This window comes from Oncorhynchus keta, chromosome 1 (genome assembly GCF_023373465.1).
Source record: "Oncorhynchus keta strain PuntledgeMale-10-30-2019 chromosome 1, Oket_V2, whole genome shotgun sequence".
Classification (NCBI taxonomy): Eukaryota; Metazoa; Chordata; class Actinopteri; order Salmoniformes; family Salmonidae; genus Oncorhynchus; species Oncorhynchus keta.
In genome coordinates, this window is record NC_068421.1 from 9,845,450 (window position 1) to 9,865,449 (window position 20,000).

Genomic DNA, 20,000 nt, shown 5'->3' on the forward strand with positions numbered 1-20,000 from the left:
GGAAGTCACTGGTAAAGCACATTGCACAATCTCACTGACAAGGCGTTCCGTGAATTTAGACCCCAACCGCACAGAACTGGGAAGCAGGAGAGAGCTGGCGTGCGATGGGCCACTGCCTGTAGGGCGGCTGTAAATCATTAGAGTTGGACTATGACAGGAATGTTCTGTTTTCCTCACACTCTCTGGTTATGTCATGGACAAATATTCAATTCATTAAAACAGTAAATGTTGATTTCAGATAAGCCCACCCATGTCGAGCTTAGCTTAGTCTACAAAAAAAAAATAGTGTTTTTTTAGGCTGCTTTTGTGGGCAGATTGTCATTCACTGTAGGTATAACTGTTATTCACAGAGGCATTGGATGTCCCTGAGCCTTGTAATAGAAATGGCCCAATGCTGCCCAAATGCTTTTTCTAAACACAATAAGGCTCGCACATGATACAGTTTTGGAAATATTTAAAACTTAACTTTAATAAAAACAATACATATTTTTTCTAATATAAAAGACACACTTGGGGCGGCAGGGTAGCCTAGTGGTTAGAGCGTTGGACTAGTAACCGGAAGGTTGCAAGTTCAAATCCCCCGAGGTGACAAGGTACAAATCTGTCGTTCTGCCACTGAACAGGCAGTTAACCCACTGTTCCTAGACCAGTTAACCCACTGTTCCCAGGCCCACTGTTCCCATTTTAAACAAGAATTTGTTCATAACTGGTTTGCCTCGTTAAATAAAGATAAAATAAAACACTTACTGCAGTTTAGGAAAGTTGCACATTGGCTGTAGTTTGAGAAACACATGTGATCCAGACGGAAAACGTGGAAAGGAATTGTAAATGGAAATGACAGGCTGAGGCACCTTTGCAAAACTGAGCACAGTAAGTATCTTTCATATTTGCAAGATTATTTTCTCGCTTCAAAGTTTCAAAGGTTTACAAATCAGTATCGTCAGCGAAGATCAATAACATTTTAAACGTTAAAACAGAGCGTCGGGATTGTCGTTCACACGGAGCCAGCTGTCCTTGCATGCCATCAGCTGAGAACCCAAGTCAGAGAGAGACAGGCTGTGAGCCACCTTGGGTTCTCCAGAGCTAATGTAGGTCTAGCCTACTGCATTAAAAAAAAAACATATTGGATAATATTTTCTAAAATGTATCACTCAGAAGTCTTGAGTTACCACTGTCATTGGAATCTGTGTAGGCAAAGTTGTGCACGTATGTATTAGTATTAGTAGAAACACAAGTTCTACTCTCGACTTCTTGTCGTCTACTGTGGCTGTACTCTATAGAACCACAGGGTGGCGCTAAATCACTGAACATTTCTACATTTTGAACTAAGTCCCACACTTCACTTTACAAACTTGTCCCAAATTTAAATCATTGTTTTGTCCGTATGGACGCTGTGATTTTGTTGACTATATTCCTACATTATTTAGGACGTTTTCTTTTCCCTTGGAATGTTTATAGCTTCCCTTATCTTTAGTTTACAAGTCCAAGTCGGTCGAGTTGTAGTACACATGACGTCAGGTGAACTTGGGATGGCTTCTGTGCTGTTCGGCACTCCCCCCTCCTCCTCTGTCCCAGTCCTCTCCTCCTGAACACACAACCCGGGTCACTCGGGTACTACCCAACAAAACACAGGACTTTCAGATACTCTGAAAACAGCCGACGGATTACTGAGAAGACAACTCTTTTTTTGTTTGTTGCACAAAGGAATAGTTTACCTCAAGCATAAATAAGCTGTCTCACAACAAGAAAACGTTGTCGAGTCTATTGAGAAGTCCAGGACACAGGCACCATGACCAGTCAGTAGAAAGGTACGTAAAGGTCTTGTCCCTCACGGGGCTACTAGAAGACACGCTCGCCGTGGGAACCGCTCTTTTATAGGTCAATGTGGAAACTGTTTCTCTCTCTTTCGGTGGCTACTTGGTTACACGCGCCAGCCTACTTCTCTGCAAAGACAACGTGTGTTGTCTGAACATGTTCTGCTGCGCATAGCTTTTAACCGTAACTCCTATAATTCAGACGAAACGTTCCTCCGCTGTCTCTGCATGTCTGTCTGTCTGTCAGTCCTCTGCTGTATCAGGGATCTGTTTGTGGTCCGGTACTATTCATGGATATTAGGCTATTGGTTCAGTGGTAAAGGAACGACCCAGACCCTGATCATGACGTATAAGGTCCATTACACTAAGAATCATTAGACGAATGCGTCTTATTCAAGGGGAAGTTTTGTCCACATCTCCCACCGCTCGGTCTGAATATTAACATGTATGTCTTACGGTACTGTTTTGGAAGCATATCAGCGAAAAATCATTTACATTAACAAAAACATAAATAATAATCTATTTAACAAAGGGTTATTAAATTGATACACACATTGATACGTTTAGGGTTAGTGTTTCCACACGGCCATATATCCATGTTACAGCGCTTGTTTATGGAAAACAGATGGAAGACGAGGTGATCGATCACCTGTACTAATTAGCTATCGAGCATCCACCAAACACCTGTGTGTGTAATCATAACTGTGTAACTCAGGAATGTAGTGGAAGTGTAGTTTCATGGCTGTATGGGTCTGTAACTGCTACAGTGTAGTTTAGTAGGATGGAGGCTGTATGGGTATGTAACTACTACAGTGTAGTTTAGTAGGATGGAGGTTGTATGGGTCTGTAACTACTACAGTGTAGTTTAGTAGGATGGAGGTTGTATGGGTCTGTAACTGCTACAGTGTAGTTTAGTAGGATGGAGGTTGTATGGGTCTGTAACTACTACAGTGTAGTTTAGTAGGATGGAGGTTGTATGGGTCTGTAACTGCTACAGTGTAGTTTAGTAGGATGGAGGCTGTATGGGTCTGTAACTGCTACAGTGTAGTTTAGTAGGATGGAGGCTGTATGGGTCTGTAACTACTACAGTGTAGTTTAGTAGGATGGAGGCTGTATGGGTCTGTAACTACTACAGTGTAGTTTAGTAGGATGGAGGTTGTATGGGTCTGTAACTACTACAGTGTAGGATGGAGGCTGTATGGGTCTGTAACTACTACAGTGTAGTTTAGTAGGATGGAGGCTGTATGGGTCTGTAACTACTACAGTGTAGTTTAGTAGGATGGAGGTTGTATGGGTCTGTAACTACTACAGTGTAGTTTAGTAGGATGGAGGTTGTATGGGTCTGTAACTGCTACAGTGTAGTTTAGTAGGATGGAGGCTGTATGGGTCTGTAACTGATACAGTGTAGTTTAGTAGGATGGAGGCTGTATGGATCTGTAACTACTACAGTGTAGTTTAGTAGGATGGAGGCTGTATGGGTCTGTAACTGATACAGTGTAGGATGGAAGCTGTATGGATCTGTAACTGATACAGTGTAGTTTAGTAGGATGGAGGCTGTATGGGTCTGTAACTGATACAGTGTAGTTTAGTAGGATGGAGGCTGTATGGGTCTGTAACTACTACAGTGTAGTTTAGTAGGATGGAGGCTGTATGGGTCTGTAACTACTACAGTGTAGTTTAGTAGGATGGAGGCTGTATGGGTCTGTAACTACTACAGTGTAGGATGGAGGCTGTATGGGTCTGTAACTACTACAGTGTAGTTTAGTAGGATGGAGGCTGTATGGGTCTGTAACTGCTACAGTGTAGTTTAGTAGGATGGAGGCTCCATAGCTGTATGGGTCTGTAACTACTACAGTGTAGTTTAGTAGGATGGAGGCTGTATGGGTCTGTAACTACTACAGTGTAGTTTAGTAGGATGGAGGCTGTATGGGTCTGTAACTACTACAGTGTAGTTTAGTAGGATGGAGGCTGTATGGGTCTGTAACTGATACAGTGTAGTTTAGTAGGATGGAGGCTGTATGGGTCTGTAACTACTACAGTGTAGTTTAGTAGGATGGAGGCTGTATGGGTCTGTAACTGCTTACAGTGTAGTTTAGTAGGATGGAGGCTGTATGGGTCTGTAACTACTACAGTGTAGTTTAGTAGGATGGAGGCTGTATGGGTCTGTAACTGCTACAGTGTAGTTTAGTAGGATGGAGGCTCCATAGCTGTATGGGTCTGTAACTACTACAGTGTAGTTTAGTAGGATGGAGGCTGTATGGGTCTGTAACTACTACAGTGTAGTTTAGTAGGATGGAGGCTGTATGGGTATGTAACTACTACAGTGTAGTTTAGTAGGATGGAGGTTGTATGGGTCTGTAACTACTACAGTGTAGTTTAGTAGGATGGAGGTTGTATGGGTCTGTAACTGCTACAGTGTAGTTTAGTAGGATGGAGGTTGTATGGGTCTGTAACTACTACAGTGTAGTTTAGTAGGATGGAGGCTGTATGGGTCTGTAACTGATACAGTGTAGTTTAGTAGGATGGAGGCTGTATGGATCTGTAACTGATACAGTGTAGTTTAGTAGGATGGAGGCTGTATGGGTCTGTAACTGATACAGTGTAGTTTAGTAGGATGGAGGCTGTATGGGTCTGTAACTACTACAGTGTAGTTTAGTAGGATGGAGGCTGTATGGGTCTGTAACTACTACAGTGTAGTTTAGTAGGATGGAGGCTGTATGGGTCTGTAACTACTACAGTGTAGGATGGAGGCTGTATGGGTCTGTAACTACTACAGTGTAGTTTAGTAGGATGGAGGCTGTATGGGTCTGTAACTGCTACAGTGTAGTTTAGTAGGATGGAGGCTCCATAGCTGTATGGGTCTGTAACTACTACAGTGTAGTTTAGTAGGATGGAGGCTGTATGGGTCTGTAACTACTACAGTGTAGTTTAGTAGGATGGAGGCTGTATGGGTCTGTAACTACTACAGTGTAGTTTAGTAGGATGGAGGCTGTATGGGTCTGTAACTGATACAGTGTAGTTTAGTAGGATGGAGGCTGTATGGGTCTGTAACTACTACAGTGTAGTTTAGTAGGATGGAGGCTGTATGGGTCTGTAACTGCTTACAGTGTAGTTTAGTAGGATGGAGGCTGTATGGGTCTGTAACTACTACAGTGTAGTTTAGTAGGATGGAGGCTGTATGGGTCTGTAACTGCTACAGTGTAGTTTAGTAGGATGGAGGCTCCATAGCTGTATGGGTCTGTAACTACTACAGTGTAGTTTAGTAGGATGGAGGCTGTATGGGTCTGTAACTACTACAGTGTAGTTTAGTAGGATGGAGGCTGTATGGGTATGTAACTACTACAGTGTAGTTTAGTAGGATGGAGGTTGTATGGGTCTGTAACTACTACAGTGTAGTTTAGTAGGATGGAGGTTGTATGGGTCTGTAACTGCTACAGTGTAGTTTAGTAGGATGGAGGTTGTATGGGTCTGTAACTACTACAGTGTAGTTTAGTAGGATGGAGGCTGTATGGGTCTGTAACTGATACAGTGTAGTTTAGTAGGATGGAGGCTGTATGGATCTGTAACTGATACAGTGTAGTTTAGTAGGATGGAGGCTGTATGGGTCTGTAACTGATACAGTGTAGTTTAGTAGGATGGAGGCTGTATGGGTCTGTAACTACTACAGTGTAGTTTAGTAGGATGGAGGCTGTATGGGTCTGTAACTACTACAGTGTAGTTTAGTAGGATGGAGGCTGTATGGGTCTGTAACTACTACAGTGTAGGATGGAGGCTGTATGGGTCTGTAACTACTACAGTGTAGTTTAGTAGGATGGAGGCTGTATGGGTCTGTAACTGCTACAGTGTAGTTTTTAGTAGGATGGAGGCTCCATAGCTGTATGGGTCTGTAACTACTACAGTGTAGTTTAGTAGGATGGAGGCTGTATGGGTCTGTAACTACTACAGTGTAGTTTAGTAGGATGGAGGTTGTATGGGTCTGTAACTACTACAGTGTAGTTTAGTAGGATGGAGGCTGTATGGGTCTGTAACTGATACAGTGTAGTTTAGTAGGATGGAGGCTGTATGGATCTGTAACTACTACAGTGTAGTTTAGTAGGATGGAGGCTGTATGGGTCTGTAACTGCTACAGTGTAGTTTAGTAGGATGGAGGCTGTATGGATCTGTAACTACTACAGTGTAGTTTAGTAGGATGGAGGCTGTATGGATCTGTAACTGCTACAGTGTAGTTTAGTAGGATGGAGGCTCCATAGCTGTATGGATATGTTACTACTACAGTGTAGTTTAGTAGGATGGAGGCTGTATGGATCTGTAACTGCTACAGTGTAGTTTAGTAGGATGGAGGCTGTATGGATCTGTAACTACTACAGTGTAGTTTAGTAGGATGGAGGCTGTATGGATCTGTAACTGCTACAGTGTAGTTTAGTAGGATGGAGGCTGTATGGGTCTGTAACTGCTACAGTGTAGTTTAGTAGGATGGAGGCTGTATGGGTCTGTAACTACTACAGTGTAGTTTAGTGGGATGGAGGCTGCATGGATCTGTAACTGCTACAGTGTAGTTTAGTAGGATGGAGGCTGTATGGGTCTGTAACTGCTACAGTGTAGTTTAGTAGGATGGAGGCTGTATGGTTCTGGAACTGCTACAGTGTAGTTTAGTAGGATGGAGGCTGTATGGGTCTGTAACTACTACAGTGTAGTTTAGTAGGATGGAGGCTGTATGGGTCTGTAACTACTACAGTGTAGTTTAGTAGGATGGAGGCTGTATGGGTCTGTAACTACTACAGTGTAGTTTAGTAGGATGGAGGCTGTATGGGTCTGTAACTACTACAGTGTAGGATGGAGGCTGTATGGGTCTGTAACTACTACAGTGTAGTTTAGTAGGATGGAGGCTGTATGGGTCTGTAACTACTACAGTGTAGTTTAGTAGGATGGAGGCTGTATGGGTCTGTAACTACTACAGTGTAGGATGGAGGCTGTATGGGTCTGTAACTACTACAGTGTAGTTTAGTAGGATGGAGGCTGTATGGGTCTGTAACTGATACAGTGTAGTTTAGTAGGATGGAGGCTGTATGGCTCTGTAACTACTACAGTGTAGTTTAGTAGGATGGATGCTGTATGGGTCTGTAACTGCTTACAGTGTAGTTTAGTAGGATGGAGGCTGTATGGGTCTGTAACTACTACAGTGTAGTTTAGTAGGATGGAGGCTGTATGGGTCTGTAACTGCTACAGTGTAGTTTAGTAGGATGGAGGCTCCATAGCTGTATGGGTCTGTAACTACTACAGTGTAGTTTAGTAGGATGGAGGCTGTATGGGTCTGTAACTACTACAGTGTAGTTTAGTAGGATGGAGGCTGTATGGGTCTGTAACTACTACAGTGTAGTTTAGTAGGATGGAGGCTTCTTAGCTGTATGGGTCTGTAACTGCTACAGTGTAGTTTAGTAGGATGGAGGCTGTATGGGTCTGTAACTACTACAGTGTAGTTTAGTAGGATGGAGGCTGTATGGGTCTGTAACTACTACAGTGTAGTTTAGTGGGATGGAGGCTGCATGGATCTGTAACTGCTACAGTGTAGTTTAGTAGGATGGAGGCTGTATGGGTCTGTAACTGCTACAGTGTAGTTTAGTAGGATGGAGGCTGTATGGTTCTGGAACTGCTACAGTGTAGTTTAGTAGGATGGAGGCTGTATGGGTCTGTAACTACTACAGTGTAGTTTAGTAGGATGGAGGCTGTATGGGTCTGTAACTACTACAGTGTAGTTTAGTAGGATGGAGGCTGTATGGGTCTGTAACTACTACAGTGTAGTTTAGTAGGATGGAGGCTGTATGGGTCTGTAACTACTACAGTGTAGGATGGAGGCTGTATGGGTCTGTAACTACTACAGTGTAGGATGGAGGCTGTATGGGTCTGTAACTGATACAGTGTAGTTTAGTAGGATTGAGGCTGTATGGGTCTGTAACTACTACAGTGTAGTTTAGTAGGATGGAGGCTGTATGGGTCTGTAACTGATACAGTGTATTTTAGTAGGATTGAGGCTGTATGGGTCTGTAACTGCTACAGTGTAGGATGGAGGCTGTATGGGTCTGTAACTACTACAGTGTAGTTTAGTAGGATGGAGGCTGTATGGGTCTGTAACTACTACAGTGTAGTTTAGTAGGATGGAGGCTGTATGGGTCTGTAACTACTACAGTGTAGGATGGAGGCTGTATGGGTCTGTAACTACTACAGTGTAGGATGGAGGCTGTATGGGTCTGTAACTGATACAGTGTAGTTTAGTAGGATTGAGGCTGTATGGGTCTGTAACTACTACAGTGTAGTTTAGTAGGATGGAGGCTGTATGGGTCTGTAACTGATACAGTGTATTTTAGTAGGATTGAGGCTGTATGGGTCTGTAACTACTACAGTGTAGTTTAGTAGGATGGAGGCTGTATGTGTCTGCAACTACTACAGTGTAGTTTAGTAGGATGGATGCTCCATAGCTGTATGGGTCTGTAACTGATACAGTTTAGTAGGATGAAAGATTAGGGCCATATGTTTTGAAAACCATATTCGAAGCGATGATTATTGACGTTTGTAACAGCTTTGGGATTGTAGTTTACATGAGGCAATCATGGGCATAGCTAAATGACTGCCAACTGTAGAGAGAAGGCAGAATGACTGACAACTGTCTGGAGAAGGCAGAATGACTGACAACTGTCTGGAGAAGGCAGAATGACTGACAACTGTCTGGAGAAGGCAGAATGACTGACGACTGTAGGGAGAAGGCAGAATGACTGACAACTGTAGAGAGAAGGCAGAATGACTGACAACTGTCTGGAGAAGGCAGAATGACTGACAACTGTAGGGAGAAGGCAGAATGACTGACAACTGTAGGGAGAAGGCAGAATGACTGACAACTGTAGAGAGAAGGCAGAATGACTGACAACTGTAGAGAGAAGGCAGAATGACTGACAACTGTAGAGAGAAGGCAGAATGACTGACAACTGTCTGGAGAAGGCAGAATGACTGACAACTGTCTGGAGAAGGCAGAATGACTGACAACTGTCTGGAGAAGGCAGAATGACTGACAACTGTAGAGAGAAGGCAGAATGACTGACAACTGTCTGGAGAAGGCAGAATGACTGACAACTGTCTGGAGAAGGCAGAATGACTGACAACTGTAGAGAGAAGGCAGAATGACTGACAACTGTAGAGAGAAGGCAGAATGACTGACAACTGTCTGGAGAAGGCAGAATGACTGACAACTGTCTGGAGAAGGCAGAATGACTGGCAACTGTAGAGAGAAGGCAGAATGACTGACAACTGTAGAGAGAAGGCAGAATGACTGACAACTGTCTGGAGAAGGCAGAATGACTGACAACTGTAGAGAGAAGGCAGAATGACTGACAACTGTAGAGAGAAGGCAGAATGACTGACAACTGTAGGGAGAAGGCAGAATGACTGACAACTGTCTGGAGAAGGCAGAATGACTGACAACTGTCTGGAGAAGGCAGAATGACTGACAACTGTCTGGAGAAGGCAGAATGACTGACAACTGAAGGGAGAAGGCAGAATGACTGACAACTGTCTGGAGAAGGCAGAATGACTGACAACTGTAGGGAGAAGGCAGAATGACTGACAACTGTCTGGAGAAGGCAGAATGACTGACAACTGTAGAGAGAAGGCAGAATGACTGACAACTGAAGGGAGAAGGCAGAATGACTGACAACTGTAGAGAGAAGGCAGAATGACTAACAACTGTCTGGAGAAGGCAGAATGACTGACAACTGAAGGGAGAAGGCAGAATGACTAACAACTGTCTGGAGAAGGCAGAATGACTGACAACTGTAGAGAGAAGGCAGAATGACTGGCAACTGTAGAGAGAAGGCAGAATGACTGACAACTGTCTGGAGAAGGCAGAATGACTGACAACTGTCTGGAGAAGGCAGAATGACTGACAACTGTCTGGAGAAGGCAGAATGACTGACAACTGTCTGGAGAAGGCAGAATGACTGACAACTGTAGGGAGAAGGCAGAATGACTGACAACTGTAGGGAGAAGGCAGAATGACTGGCAACTGTAGAGAGAAGGCAGAATGACTGACAACTGTCTGGAGAAGGCAGAATGACTGACAACTGAAGGGAGAAGGCAGAATGACTGACAACTGTCTGGAGAAGGCAGAATGACTGACAACTGAAGGGAGAAGGCAGAATGACTGACAACTGTCTGGAGAAGGCAGAATGACTGACAACTGTCTGGAGAAGGCAGAATGACTGACAACTGTCTGGAGAAGGCAGAATGACTGACAACTGTAGAGAGAAGGCAGAATGACTGACAACTGTAGAGAGAAGGCAGAATGACTGACAACTGTCTGGAGAAGGCAGAATGACTGACAACTGTAGAGAGAAGGCAGAATGACTGACAACTGTCTGGAGAAGGCAGAATGACTGACAACTGTAGGGAGAAGGCAGAATGACTGACAACTGTCTGGAGAAGGCAGAATGACTGACAACTGTAGAGAGAAGGCAGAATGACTGACAACTGTCTGGAGAAGGCAGAATGACTGACAACTGTAGGGAGAAGGCAGAATGACTGACAACTGTAGAGAGAAGGCAGAATGACTGACAACTGTCTGGAGAAGGCAGAATGACTGACAACTGTCTGGAGAAGGCAGAATGACTGACAACTGTAGGGAGAAGGCAGAATGACTGACAACTGTAGAGAGAAGGCAGAATGACTGACAACTGTCTGGAGAAGGCAGAATGACTGACAACTGTAGAGAGAAGGCAGAATGACTGACAACTGTCTGGAGAAGGCAGAATGACTGACAACTGTAGGGAGAAGGCAGAATGACTGACAACTGTCTGGAGAAAGCAGAATGACTGACAACTGTAGAGAGAAGGCAGAATGACTGACAACTGTCTGGAGAAGGCAGAATGACTGACAACTGTAGGGAGAAGGCAGAATGACTGACAACTGTAGGGAGAAGGCAGAATGACTGACAACTGTCTGGAGAAGGCAGAATGACTGACAACTGTCTGGAGAAGGCAGAATGACTGACAACTGTAGGGAGAAGGCAGAATGACTGGCAACTGTAGAGAGAAGGCAGAATGACTGACAACTGTCTGGAGAAGGCAGAATGACTGACAACTGTCTGGAGAAGGCAGAATGACTGACAACTGTCGGGAGAAGGCAGAATGACTGACAACTGTCTGGAGAAGGCAGAATGACTGACAACTGTCTGGAGAAGGCAGAATGACTGACAACTGTAGAGAGAAGGCAGAATGACTGACAACTGTCTGGAGAAGGCAGAATGACTGACAACTGTAGGGAGAAGGCAGAATGACTGACAACTGTCTGGAGAAGGCAGAATGACTGACAACTGTAGGGAGAAGGCAGAATGACTGACAACTGTAGAGAGAAGGCAGAATGACTGACAACTGTCTGGAGAAGGCAGAATGACTGACAACTGTCTGGAGAAGGCAGAATGACTGACAACTGTCTGGAGAAGGCAGAATGACTGACAACTGTCTGGAGAAGGCAGAATGACTGACAACTGTCTGGAGAAGGCAGAATGACTGACAACTGTCTGGAGAAGGCAGAATGACTGACAACTGTAGAGAGAAGGCAGAATGACTGACAACTGTAGAGAGAAGGCAGAATGACTGACAACTGTCTGGAGAAGGCAGAATGACTGACAACTGTCTGGAGAAGGCAGAATGACTGACAACTGTAGGGAGAAGGCAGAATGACTGACAACTGTAGGGAGAAGGCAGAATGACTGACAACTGTCTGGAGAAGGCAGAATGACTGACAACTGTAGGGAGAAGGCAGAATGACTGACAACTGTAGGGAGAAGGCAGAATGACTGACAACTGTCTGGAGAAGGCAGAATGACTGACAACTGTAGAGAGAAGGCAGAATGACTGACAACTGTAGGGAGAAGGCAGAATGACTGACAACTGTAGGGAGAAGGCAGAATGACTGACAACTGTAGGGAGAAGGCAGAATGACTGACAACTGTAGGGAGAAGGCAGAATGACTGACAACTGTAGGGAGAAGGCAGAATGACTGACAACTGTAGAGAGAAGGCAGAATGACTGACAACTGTAGGGAGAAGGCAGAATGACTGACAACTGTAGAGAGAAGGCAGAATGACTGACAACTGTAGAGAGAAGGCAGAATGACTGACAACTGTCTGGAGAAGGCAGAATGACTGACAACTGTAGAGAGAAGGCAGAATGACTGACAACTGTCTGGAGAAGGCAGAATGACTGACAACTGTAGAGAGAAGGCAGAATGACTGACAACTGTAGAGAGAAGGCAGAATGACTGACAACTGTCTGGAGAAGGCAGAATGACTGACAACTGTAGAGAGAAGGCAGAATGACTGACAACTGTCTGGAGAAGGCAGAATGACTAACAACTGTAGGGAGAAGGCAGAATGACTGACAACTGTCTGGAGAAGGCAGAATGACTGACAACTGTCTGGAGAAGGCAGAATTATTGACAACTGTCTGGAGAAGGCAGAATGACTGACGACTGTCTGGAGAAGGCAGAATGACTGACAACTGTCTGGAGAAGGCAGAATTATTGACAACTGTCTGGAGAAGGCAGAATGACTGACGACTGTCTGGAGAAGGCAGAATGACTGACAACTGTCTGGAGAAGACAGGATGACTGACAACTGTCTGGAGAAGGCAGAATGACTGACAACTGTCTGGAAATTGGCAGAATGACTGACGACTGTCTGGAGAAGGCAGAATGACTGAGAACTGTAGAGAGAAGGCAGAATGACTGACAACTGTAGGGAGAAGACAGGATGACTGACAACTGTCTGGAGAAGGCAGAATGACTGACAACTGTCTGGAGAAGACAGGATGACTGACAACTGTCTGGAGAAGGCAGAATGACTGACGACTGTCTGGAGAAGGCAGAATGACTGAGAACTGTAGAGAGAAGGCAGAATTATTGACAACTGTAGGGAGAACGCAGAATGACTGACGACTGTCTGGAGAAGGCAGAATGACTGACAACTGTCTGGAGAAGGCAGAATGACTGACAACTGTCTGGAGAAGACAGGATGACTGACAACTGTCTGGAGAAGGCAGAATGACTGACAACTGTCTGGAGAAGACAGGATGACTGACAACTGTCTGGAGAAGGCAGAATGACTGACAACTGTCTGGAGAAGACAGGATGACTGACAACTGTCTGGAGAAGACAGGATTACTGACAACTGTCTGGAGAAGACAGGATGACTGACAACTGTCTGGAGAAGGCAGAATGACTGACGACTGTCTGGAGAAGGCAGAATGACTGAGAACTGTAGAGAGAAGGCAGAATGACTGAGAACTGTAGAGAGAAGGCAGAATGACTGACAACTGTCTGGAGAAGGCAGAATGACTGACAACTGTAGAGAGAAGGCAGAATGACTGACAACTGTCTGGAGAAGGCAGAATGACTGACAACTGTAGAGAGAAGGCAGAATGACTGACAACTGTAGGGAGAAGGCAGAATGACTGACAACTGTCTGGAGAAGGCAGAATGACTGACAACTGTCTGGAGAAGGCAGAATGACTGACAACTGTAGAGAGAAGGCAGAATGACTGACAACTGTCTGGAGAAGGCAGAATGACTGACAACTGTAGAGAGAAGGCAGAATGACTGACAACTGTAGAGAGAAGGCAGAATTATTGACAACTGTAGGGAGAAGACAGGATGACTGACAACTGTCTGGAGAAGGCAGAATGACTGACAACTGTCTGGAGAAGACAGGATGACTGACAACTGTCTGGAGAAGGCAGAATGACTGACAACTGTCTGGAGAAGGCAGAATGACTGACAACTGTCTGGAGAAGACAGGATGACTGACAACTGTCTGGAGAAGGCAGAATGACTGACAACTGTCTGGAGAAGACAGAATGACTGACAACTGTCTGGAGAAGACAGGATGACTGACAACTGTCTGGAGAAGGCAGAATGACTGACAACTGTCTGGAGAAGACAGGATGACTGACAACTGTCTGGAGAAGACAGGATGACTGACAACTGTCTGGAGAAGACAGGATGACTGACAACTGTCTGGAGAAGACAGGATGACTGACAACTGTCTGGAGAAGGCAGAATGACTGACAACTGTAGGGAGAAGGCAGAATGACTGACAACTGTAGAGAGAAGGCAGAATGGCTCAACTCGTGACCTCACAGACAGCCCTAACCAAATGAAAAGTAAGGACTTACTCTGCTCCCGCTTGGTTTATTGACCTCTCTCTTTGTGTTTACAACCAGGCAGTATTGCAGTTCTCTGTGGGGTCGGGATGTTTGCACAGTGACCAGTCGTTGTCGGACGAGACTCCAGCTCCACAGTGAGAAACAGCGTGATTGATGCACCATGGAGGACGGGAACGAAGTGGATCTGTCCAACAATCACATCAGTCCTCTGTGGAAGCGGCAATCGGCCAATCACACTGGTCCCAGCAAGCTAAAGGCCCGGCCCCTCAGCTACCAGATAGACAGACTCCACATGACTGACTTCCCCGTAGAGGACAACAAGGGCAGCTTTACCCTGAGCCAGCCTGCAGAGCGACTGGTGGCGACGCCGGGAGGAGGGACGGTCATTCTGAAGCACGTTCTCAACCAACCCACCAGGAGGACACGGGTTGTCAGGAGTATCAGCATTGGACATTTGGCCAAAGGACGTTTCTCTTTGTCCAAGTTCAAGTCTGAGGATAAGTTTTCGTCATTGGACAATAAGGCGTACCACCACCATGGAGGAAGTGTTGGTCAAATTGGTAACAAGGAGAAGGTGTGGTCAGACAAGCGGCCTCGCGATGCCCTGAAGCGACTCTCCAGCCCGTTCACCCTCACCTCTCACAGAGACCAGATAGTGTTTGGAACAAGTTCCTCACTGCCGGACCCTGCCTCCTCCAGTCACCCCTCTCCCCCTGCCACCCTCAATAACAACCACCATCATAACTTGACCTCGTCTTCTTCCTATCACCCCTTAACCCCTCACCCTTCTCCCCCTAACCCCAGCCCTTCTCCCCCTAGTCTCCACACCCCTACCCCATCTCACAGCTCCACCTGCAGTATCTCCTCCCTCAACTCCTCCTCCACCCATTCTGACCCCCCCACACCCCGCAGCCCCTCCCCTGCTGACATGTCTGCCCCCTCCCTCTCTCCAGCTCCCTCCATTGTCCTCAGCACCCACAGTGCAGCTGCCCTGAAGATGGGCACACAACAGCTGATCCCCAAAGGGCTGGCGTCCATGAGCAAGGCCTCTCCTGCTGGGGTACAGAGCCAGGGCCTGGGGGGTCTGCTGGGCCTGGATCCTACCAAGCGGGCCCTACGAGCTGTCAGCATGGTGGAGACTGGATCCTTCTTCTCCACGGACGGAGGGGGAGAGGGGACAGACCAGGATGAGAGCCCTGGGAGTCTGAAAAGGGGGTTGAGGTCTACCTCGTACAGGAGGGCAGTGGTGAGTGGAGTGGAAATGGAACTACCATCTGTAGACCCAAAGACCCATCTCCTGTCCCAGTCTGTAGACCCAAAGACCCATCTCCTGTCCCAGTCTGTACTCAGAGGACTACAGGAGGTCAAGGAGACACCGACCAGCCCTGGGAAGAAGAACAAGGTAGGAACAGATGCATTCATTTCATTCTTTTCCAGGAAATTGTCATAATACCGTTGTCTCCTTGCTTTGCCCCTTGTGCCTGGATATTACTGTCTCTTACCTTAGTCACACAGTTTACTACCTTGTGCCTGGATATTACTGTCTCTTACCTTAGTCACACAGTTTACTCCCTTGTACCTGGATATTACTGTCTCTTACCTTACAGTCACACAGTTTACTCCCTTGTGCCTGGATATTACTGTCTCTTACCTTACAGTCACACAGTTTACTCCCTTGTACCTGGATATTACTGTATCTTACCTTAGTCACACAGTTTACTCCCTTGTGCCTGGATATTACTGTCTCTTACCTTAGTCACACAGTTTACTACCTTGTGCCTGGATATTACTGTCTCTTACCTTAGTCACACAGTTTACTCCCTTGTGCCTGGATATTAATTACTGTCTCTTACCTTACAGTCACACAGTTTACTCCCTTGTACCTGGATATTACTGTCTCTTACCTTACAGTCACACAGTTTACTCCCTTGTGCCTGGATATTACTGTCTCTTACCTTACAGTCACACAGTTTACTCCCTTGTGCCTGGATATTACTGTCTCTTACCTTAGTCACACAGTTTACTCCCTTGTACCTGGATATTACTGTCTCTTACCTTAGTCACACAGTTTACTCCCTTGTGCCTGGATATTACTGTCTCTTACCTTACAGTCACACAGTTTACTGCCTTGTACCTGGATATTACTGTCTCTTACCTTACAGCCACACAGTTTACTACCTTGTACCTGGATATTACTGTCTCTTACCTTACAGTCACACAGTTTACTCCCTTGTGCCTGGATATTACTGTCTCTTACCTTAGTCACACAGTTTACTCCCTTGTACCTGGATATTACTGTCTCTTACCTTACAGTCACACAGTTTACTCCCTTGTGCCTGGATATTACTGTCTCTTACCTTAGTCACACAGTTTACTCCCTTGTGCCTGGATATTACTGTCTCTTACCTTAGTCACACAGTTTACTCCCTTGTACCTGGATATTACTGTCTCTTACCTTAGTCACACAGTTTACTGCCTTGTACCTGGATATTACTGTCTCTTACCTTACAGTCACACAGTTTACTCCCTTGTACCTGGATATTACTGTCTCTTACCTTACAGTTTACACACAGTTTACTGCCTTGTGCCTGGATACAGTCACACAGTTTACTCCCTTGTGCCTGGATATTACTGTCTTTACCTTAGTCACACAGTTACTGTCTCTTACCTTAGTCACACAGTTTACTCCCTTGTGCCTGGATATTACTGTATCTTACCTTACAGTCACACAGTTTACTCCCTTGTGCCTGGATATTACTGTCTCTTACCTTAGTCACACAGTTTACTCCCTTGTACCTGGATATTACTGTCTCTTACCTTACAGTCACACAGTTTACTGCCTTGTGCCTGGATATTACTGTCTCTTACCTTACAGTCACACAGTTTACTCCCTTGTGCCTGGATATTACTGTCTCTTACCTTACAGTCACACAGTTTACTCCCTTGTGCCTGGATATTACTGTCTCTTACCTTACAGTCACACAGTTTACTCCCTTGTGCCTGGATATTACTGTCTCTTACCTTAGTCACACAGTTTACTCCCTTGTGCCTGGATATTACTGTCTCTTACCTTAGTCACACAGTTTACTCCCTTGTACCTGGATATTACTGTCTCTTACCTTAATCACACAGTTTACTCCCTTGTGCCTGGATATTACTGTCTCTTACATTACAGTCACACAGTTTACTCCCTTGTGCCTGGATATTACTGTCTCTTACATTACAGTCACACAGTTTACTATCTTGTACCTGGATATTACTGTCTCTTACCTTAGTCACACAGTTTACTCCCTTGTGCCTGGATATTACTGTCTCTTACCTTACAGTCACACAGTTTACTCCCTTGTGCCTGGATATTACTGTCTCTTACCTTAGTCACACAGTTTACTCCCTTGTGCCTGGATATTACTGTCTCTTACCTTAGTCACACAGTTTACTACCTTGTGCCTGGATATTACTGTCTCTTACCTTAGTCACACAGTTTACTCCCTTGTACCTGGATATTACTGTCTCTTACCTTACAGTCACACAGTTTACTCCCTTGTGCCTGGATATTACTGTCTCTTACCTTACAGTCACACAGTTTACTCCCTTGTACCTGGATATTACTGTCTCTTACCTTAGTCACACAGTTTACTCCCTTGTGCCTGGATATTACTGTCTCTTACCTTAGTCACACAGTTTACTCCCTTGTGCCTGGATATTACTGTCTCTTACCTTAGTCACACAGTTTACTCCCTTGTGCCTGGATATTACTGTCTCTTACCTTAGTCACACAGTTTACTCCCTTGTGCCTGGATATTACTGTCTCTTACCTTAGTCACACAGTTTACTCCCTTGTGCCTGGATATTACTGTCTCTTACCTTACAGTCACACAGTTTACTCCCTTGTGCCTGGATATTACTGTCTCTTACCTTACAGTCACACAGTTTACTCCCTTGTGCCTGGATATTACTGTCTCTTACCTTAGTCACACAGTTTACTCCCTTGTGCCTGGATATTACTGTCTCTTACCTTAGTCACACAGTTTACTCCCTTGTGCCTGGATATTACTGTCTCTTACCTTAGTCACACAGTTTACTCCCTTGTGCCTGGATATTACTGTCTCTTACCTTAGTCACACAGTTTACTCCCTTGTGCCTGGATATTACTGTCTCTTACTTTAGTCACACAGTTTACTCCCTTATGCCTGGATATTACTGTCTCTTACCTTAGTCACACAGTTTACTGCCACTCATCCTGAGGGATTCATGTTTGATTAACTGTTCTCCTGAAGTTCACGTCAGGGACCCAAGTTCACGTCAGGGACCCAAGTTCACGTCAGGGACCCAAGTTCACGTCAGGGACCCAAGTTCACGTCAGGGACCCAAGTCCACAGCCAGCTTGAAGTTGGAACATTGTCAGGAGACGCTTGTGTTGAAGTCAGGCTAATGATTGCAATACTCGCTCACTCGCTCACTCGCTCACTCGCTCACTCGCTCACTCGCTCACTCGCTCACTCGCTCACTCACTCACTCACTCACTCACTCACTCACTCACTCACTCACTCACTCACTCACTCACTCACTCACTCACTCACTCACTCACTCACTTCACACACACACACACACACACACTCTCTCTCTCCAGTCCACCTCTCTTTAATTAGGCGGGGTCAGGTTGACAGGTCAGTGCAGAGGTCAGGGGTCGAGCGCAGGTGACAGGTGTGGGTGGAGACGGATAGACGTGGGTTGTTAAGGTAACCAAGGCGTTGTTAAGGTAACCAAGGCGTTGTTAAGGTAACCAAGGCGTTGTTAAGGTAACCAAGGCGTTGTTAAGGTAACCAACTTGGTACAACATTAGTCATTCATAACCAGATTTGGCTATTAAAGCATTAATTTAGGATATTGTGATGACTATGCTCACGGTAACTGACCTAGTGACCCGTCTTATTTCTCAGTTCATAATGGTAATATAAGTCTGGCTCAGGGAGAGCTGATCCTAGGCCTGTTGTTAATAGTTGAAATGTCTTCTTGTGTCTCAGAGGCCGGATAAGAAGCCAGGACTGATCACACAGAGGACTTTTGACAGGGAAGGTGAGTGTGACATCTCTCTCTTAGTCGTGTTTATCAACTCCTTATGACTGTCATTTTCTGTCCACATGTTTGAGGTCTTGCTCTCAATGGGGACTGTACTATTGTGATGCGCCCTCAACCAGTCTGTCTGTGGTGTGACCCAACCTGTCTGTCTGTCTGTGGTGTGATCCACCCTCAACCTGTCTGTCTGTGGTGTGATCCACCCTGTCTGTCTGTGGTGTGACCCAACCTGTCTGTCTGTGGTGTGACCCAACCTGTCTGTCTGTGGTGTGATCCAACCTGTCTGTCTGTGGTGTGACCCACCCTGTCTGTCTGTGGTGTGACCCAACCTGTCTGTCTGTCTGTGGTGTGATCCACCCTCAACCTGTCTGTCTGTGGTGTGATCCACTCTGTCTGTCTGTGGTGTAACCCAACCTGTCTGTCTGTCTGTGGTGTGATCCACCCTCAACCTGTCTGTCTGTGGTGTGATCCACCCTGTCTGTCTGTGGTGTGACCCAACCTGTCTGTCTGTGGTGTGACCCACCCTGTCTGTCTGTGGTGTGACCCAACCTGTCTGTCTGTGGTGTGACCCAACCTGTCTGTCTGTGGTGTGATCCACCCTGTCTGTCTGTGGTGTGATCCACCCTGTCTGTCTGTGGTGTGATCCACCCTGTCTGTCTGTGGTGTGACCCACCCTGTCTGTCTGTCTGTGGTGTGACCCAACCTGTCTGTCTGTGGTGTGACCCAACCTGTCTGTCTGTCTGTGGTGGGACCCAACCTGTCTGTCTGTGGTGTGACCCAACCTGTCTGTCTGTCTGTGGTGTGATCCACCCTCAACCTGTCTGTCTGTGGTGTGATCCAACCTGTCTGTCTGTGGTGTGACCCAACCTGTCTGTCTGTCTGTGGTGTGATCCACCCTCAACCT

At 45.8% G+C, this 20,000-nt stretch overlaps 1 protein-coding gene across 3 annotated transcripts in view; it reads left to right on the forward strand.

Annotated features, from left to right (window-relative positions):
* The first annotated feature begins 787 nt into the window (after positions 1-787).
* LOC118383958 (rho guanine nucleotide exchange factor 26-like) overlaps positions 788-20,000 on the forward strand; it is a 132,223-nt gene continuing 113,010 nt past the window's right edge. Inside the window, exons 1-3 of one of the 3 annotated variants that reach the window (XM_052495611.1) lie at positions 788-1,808; positions 14,078-15,422; positions 19,045-19,096. In XM_052495611.1, coding sequence (XP_052351571.1) covers positions 14,181-15,422; positions 19,045-19,096 — 1,294 coding nt within the window. In that variant the 5' untranslated portion in view covers positions 788-1,808; positions 14,078-14,180. The remainder of the gene's footprint in view (positions 1,809-14,077; positions 15,423-19,044; positions 19,097-20,000) is intronic. The other 2 variants (XM_052495542.1, XM_052495464.1) reach the window with 2 other exon arrangements.